The sequence below is a fragment of the Gossypium raimondii genome, chromosome 4 (assembly GCF_025698545.1).
Source record: "Gossypium raimondii isolate GPD5lz chromosome 4, ASM2569854v1, whole genome shotgun sequence".
Taxonomy (NCBI): domain Eukaryota; kingdom Viridiplantae; phylum Streptophyta; class Magnoliopsida; order Malvales; family Malvaceae; genus Gossypium; species Gossypium raimondii.
The window spans coordinates 14,086,041-14,091,483 of NC_068568.1; the positions used below are offsets into that span (position 1 = coordinate 14,086,041).

The window sequence follows — 5,443 nt, forward strand, 5'->3', positions numbered from 1 at the left end:
ATAAATATTATGAAATATAAATGTGTATATATATATGTATAAAAAACTATGAAAATAAAATAATAATAATAAAGTATGTATATAATATGTATATATATTAAAACGCTTAAAATATATATGTATATATATTAACATGCATATGCTATATATATGTAGGTATAATAATAATAATAATATATAATATAATAATAAAATAAAATAACAAAATTAATAAAATAGACTAAAACCTAAAATAAAAGATTAAGGATTAAATTGAAAATCAACATAATTTAAAAAAATGAAGGGCCCAATTAAAAGGCGCGAATAACTCATAGGGCTCGAATGGGAAAATATCTCCATCCTTTGAAATACGTCACTTTAATAGGGCTAAATAAAATAAATAAATAAAATTCGCAGTGGTATCACCTTCTCCCTTTTTAAAAATCGTAAATAAGTAAAAAATAATCGAAAAAGAAAAAAAAAGAAAACAGTAAGCCACCTTTAAAAAACTGCCAATCGTTCTCCCTTTTTTATTGATTCTCTTTTTTTTCGACAATGAAGAGAGAGGCCTCTATTTATAGCTAAGCTTCCCCAAATCCAACGGTACAGATCAATTACATCAATGGCTAAGATTAAAGGGTATCTACAAATTAAATCTTTAAAATTACAAAATCATATCTTCTAAGATTGTATATATCATATCTAAGATTGCATATCATATCTAAGATTGCATTTCCTCGAAAATTATGTTTTCATATGTGAGCCCGGGCTAAAATTGGGCATTACAATAATTTACGCCAGAGGTTGGATATTCAGGTTGGAATTGTGACATTTTCAACATTGAGAGTTTTAAAAATGTCTACCTAACAAAAATTTCGGTCACAAAATTTGCAAGGAACGGTACTCTCTTTTAACTAATTTCAATCACTGAGATAATTAATGAGCATTCAGAAATGAGGTATAAGTAGTAACCTTGAAATTTTGCATAAGACTGACTCAATTGGAATAACAAATTTAAGATGAATTTTGCATAAATTGAAAACATAGAGAAAACCACGAAACATTTAGAGCAGAAATATATGCAACATTTTCAGCTACTTTTGGCCTTTCTTCCATAACACACCTATCTTTTTCAACATGCTGCCATTTTTCTTCTTTGGTGAATCATCATCCATGTCTTCCGAGTTGGGTGAACCCGTTACAGGGTTATGGTTGCCGTCAAAAGGTATAGTCCTGTCCATGTGTTTTCCGTAGTTCCCAGTTGAAAGCATGGCAGTGGCTGCCTCAGCTGCTTTTCTCCATTGATCTGACTGAACCTTTATTCTCCTTAACTCAGCCTCCATTTCATTGTTTTCTGCTTGTGCTGCACCAAGCTGTTCGGTCACCTGAGCTGCTCTTTTTCTACTTTTTTCGGCTTCCTCAGTTAAATTGTCGTGTTTCAGTAGAGCCTCTTGCTCTGCTGCCCTTGCTGCTTCTAACAAGGCAGCAGATTCATCACTAAGTTTATTACTATCCATTTCCATCTTCATAATCTCCATTTTGAGCTTCTCGTTTTGCATGGTTACGCTCTGCAACTCGGTTTCTTTGGCTGTCAAATTTGCATTCAATTCCGTCAAATCGGCCTCTAACTTTTTCTTCAACTTCATTGAAAGTTCCAGCTCTTCTTCATCGAACTGTTTTTTCTCGGTCTTCAAATTCAGCTCCTCGTTTTGAGCCAAAATACTCTGCAGTTCAGTCTCCTTATCCATTAAGTTTGCTCTCAATTCTTCAACATCAGCTTTCATTTTATTTAATTCGGTTTCCAGTTCCATCTCCCTCTGACATGACTGCGTTCGTATGCATTCCACTTGTTCGTAAGCGCTTCTAATTTGCAATGTGCTCCGAATATATTCTTCTTGATACCTTACCTCGGATGCATCCAATGCTGATTTCAATTGACCCACTTCAAGTTTCGCAAAATTAAGCTCCGTTTTGAGCTTCTCTATATCCTCATTTTCTCCATTCTTCTGCGGCAGTTCATCATCATTGCGATCCTTCAATGTTTTGCTGCTATTACCAACGAGTTCTGCCTGTAGCTTGCTCACAAGTTCCTCCAGAGATTTAACTCTAGCCTGTGACTGTTCCAACTCCAATGACAATTTGTTGTAAGCTTCGGTCCTTTTGGTGGCATCGGATCGCAGTACTTCCACGGTTTTATTTGCTGCTTCCAGTTGCATTTCTGTTTCGCTAACAACTTCAACGGCCTGGGCTTCAGATTCTCTGCAGTTATTGATCTCAGACTTAACTGTTTCAACCAAGGAAAGAGTTTTAGTCAGTTCAATCCTCAAGTTCTGAATTTCAGCATATGCGGATTCAGCATGTTTAGTTTGAATGGCTTCTGATTCATATGCCTTTTCCAGCTGAGCCTTAAGCTTCTGGATTTCATTCAAAGCAGAAGCCAAGGCAGCAGAATCCATCGAGTGCCGCTTCTGGACAGCCTCGAGTTCTGACTGCCATGCTCTATCTCGTTCTTGTGAGATCTTAAGGAGTTCTTGAACCCGACCATCCTCAGAGACAGAAATTTCCAGCAATTGCTGTTCGGATTCTTCAAGCTTGGCTGACATTTCTGATAGCTGCTTTTTAGCCTCCTCAGCATCTTGCATGGCTTGCCTCTTCCATGACTCGGAAGCAGTCAGTTGATCCTTGGTCTTTCTTAGATCATCCTGAAGTTGAGTGAGTTGCGCTTCCAGTTCGGTCACTCGGCTTGCACGCTTTTTCTAGAGCTCACACCAAACATTTGGACATTTTGTCAGTGCGAGTAATCAAGTGGAGAAGTAAAAACAGACAACTATCCGGTAATAACGGAAAACAATTTGCAGATTTCATTACGGTAAGCATCATCCTATTCTTAACCATTCATAAGTGACCAAAGAATACCTCAGATACCGGGCTTCTCAATGCTTTACGCTCAGTAACCTTCGGACTTCTATCTTTGGCTGTCTTACTTGCAGGATTTGGGGATGAAACCGTGCCAGCATCAGATCCTGATATCTTCATTTGATGAGAAGTTCGAGGTGTAGCAGAAGAGTTTCTCTGAGGCACTTCTAGGGGGCTTGTTTTACTGCCAAAAACAATGAAACTCAATACAAGTAAAAAACCATCAACGAAGCTTCTAGTCGATGACTACTATTACATCATACAAGAGGTTCTTTCAGGAGGTTGTAACTACTTCTACAACTTTCTATATAACCAATCATAATGCAGGGCGGATCGATAGCTTACTAACAACTTCATAGCTAAGCAGTCACCCACCTTAAAGAAGTTAATGTTGCAACCATTTTTTCAAGCACAAGCTAAACAACTACAAACTGCCCTACTTCAAAGGGGGTGAAAAAAGGGTTTAACAATATACCGAGCAACTAATGAGGATCTTACCTTGCTTTTGGGGTCTGCATGATTTATATATCCCCTTGAACTGGTAAAAGGGCTCTGCTTCAAACCCGACTTGGCCCACACAAGCTGCAAAGAAATCATGGATTGAGAAGCTACATTGGGTAGATTCTGATATTATAGATGTAGAGGTTGTGCAAGCTGGAATGTATATCAAGCCTTACCAACAAACAATCAAATACAATTCCTTCGAAGAAACTCCACAGAAACTAATTCCACTACTACCAACCAGAACCAAAATGACCTAATTTAAAATGAAAGGAAAAATAAAGTTGCCATACATGTGTTCGAGTACGCTGAAGTGGATTATTCTCCAATTTATGAGTTGGGAGGGGCTATGAGTAGTTCTAGGCATTATTTAAAAAAGAGCAAATATGATGATATTATTAAAAAAAAAAACCATCTTTCCACTCTCTCTCTCTCTAGTGAAAGATTTGCTACACAACACATTATTGAAACCAACGATCAAAAAAGGAGAACCCACATTATTGAAACCACAAAGGACCAGCTAGAAATGAACGAAGTAAATTAATAATCCATGAGGGACTGCTCGTACTCAGTTTGGAATTAAAATTTGTTTATTTACATTACTTTTGGACCAAAAAACTGAAACATTATGTTCTTAATGAAAATATGTGGCAGTGGGGTGTACCCAACCAATCCAATAAAACTACTTTTTCCTATATTTCCATTTTCTCCTGCAAATTTAAGACCAAAAAGCTCTATAACTCCATGAAAAATCTCGTTTATCTTCCCCAAATTTTGCTTGATAACTTTGAAAGTAAAACATGGAAGAAAGAATTAAATGAACAGTGCAAAATGAAGGAGTAGATGAACTTGAAGAAGACATAGTTTCAAGGATATATAAAAAAAGGCAAGCAGGAAAAAAGGGTATGAAGAACGAGAGAGACAGATATAATTGTTAACATAAAGCAAAACCTACTCACTCTTAAACACATTTAGAAACAATCTTTTCTGATGAAGGAACTAAAGGAACATGAACACCACTAGAAATTTACATTGCTGAAAAATGAAATATAACCTGAAACATACATGTTTAACAGAAAGGATAAGGAGAAAACAGAGCTGGGTTTTTAGTTTTTACCTGAAGGATGGATGGCAGTCCTTGAGATAGCTAGCTTCAGTTAATATTTTCAGGAAAAAGAACAAATGTAAAAGGCTTGGAAATAATGAACCCTGGAAAACCCAAAACCAAACAGGGTTGGTTAAGTTAAAGCTTCTCTTGGAGCTGAGGTTCTTTTCCTGCTCTATCAATGCTCACTGCTCAGGTTCCCTAAAGCCAAGTCTCTCTTTCTTATATTTTCTTCTTTTTTTGAGAAGCTCGCTTTCTTTTATATATTTTCTTACTTTTGTTTGTTTTACTGTTTTTGTTGAATGTCAGTTAAGGGAAAGAGGAAGCAAAAGCTATTGGCTTATAGGGACGTTTACCTATACAGGAGATTGTGATTGATTAAAGCACCACGCTCCTTTTTCACGCGCTGTTTGACGCTCCTCTCCTCACTCAACTGCTGCTACGTTATGATTGGTGCTGTTGAGGCTCCCAAGTCCCAACCCAAGGTTAACACTAGCTGCATACTCAGTTTCTTTCTTTTTTGTTTTAATTAGGATTTGGATCGGTGAAGAAATTTTGAGTTAAATTAGATAAAATTAAATTCAAACCCAGATAAATAACTTTGATTATCAAGTTATCATATGGGTTAACAAATAAATTTAAAATTATATATATTTTAAAAAATTCAAAATAAAATAATAAAAATTAAGATACTTGAGTATGATAAATTTAAATCATTAATTAAATCAAAATTATTATTTTAAATTTTTAAAAATTTTTAAATATAAGTTTTGAATTTTTATAAATATTTTAGATTTAAAATTATTTTGAATTTTTGAAAATTATTTTGATTTTTTTTGTAATTCTATTGAGATAGAAACTAATTTACTTATTTTTAAAGTTGACAGTGACTAAAATGATATTTATACCAATTTGTTATTCAAATTATTCGAGTTATTTGAA

The 5,443-nt window shown here is 35.1% G+C and overlaps 1 protein-coding gene across 1 annotated transcript; it reads right to left on the reverse strand.

The window, feature by feature from the left end:
• Window positions 1-919: 919 nt before the first annotated feature.
• LOC105768143 (interactor of constitutive active ROPs 2, chloroplastic) lies at window positions 920-4,762 on the reverse strand. The gene is made up of 4 exons (XM_012587900.2): window positions 4,514-4,762; window positions 3,394-3,477; window positions 2,896-3,079; window positions 920-2,735 (listed from the first exon to the last, which is right to left on the reverse strand). Exons 2-4 carry the CDS (start codon window positions 3,411-3,413, stop codon window positions 1,074-1,076), a joined length of 1,866 nt encoding a protein of 621 aa, XP_012443354.1. The 5' UTR covers window positions 3,414-3,477; window positions 4,514-4,762; the 3' UTR covers window positions 920-1,073.
• Between the last annotated feature and the right edge of the window lie 681 nt (window positions 4,763-5,443).

Excerpts from the sequence above, each read along its gene's own strand:
- LOC105768143 (XM_012587900.2), bottom strand. The coding sequence starts at position 3,413 with ATGCAGACCCCAAAAGCAAG. Across the intron at positions 3,080-3,393 it reads ATGCAGACCCCAAAAGCAAG|TAAAACAAGCCCCCTAGAAG; the intron begins GTAAGATCCTCA and ends TGTTTTTGGCAG. Across the intron at positions 2,736-2,895 it reads TGAGAAGCCCGGTATCTGAG|AAAAAGCGTGCAAGCCGAGT; the intron begins GTATTCTTTGGT and ends TGTGAGCTCTAG.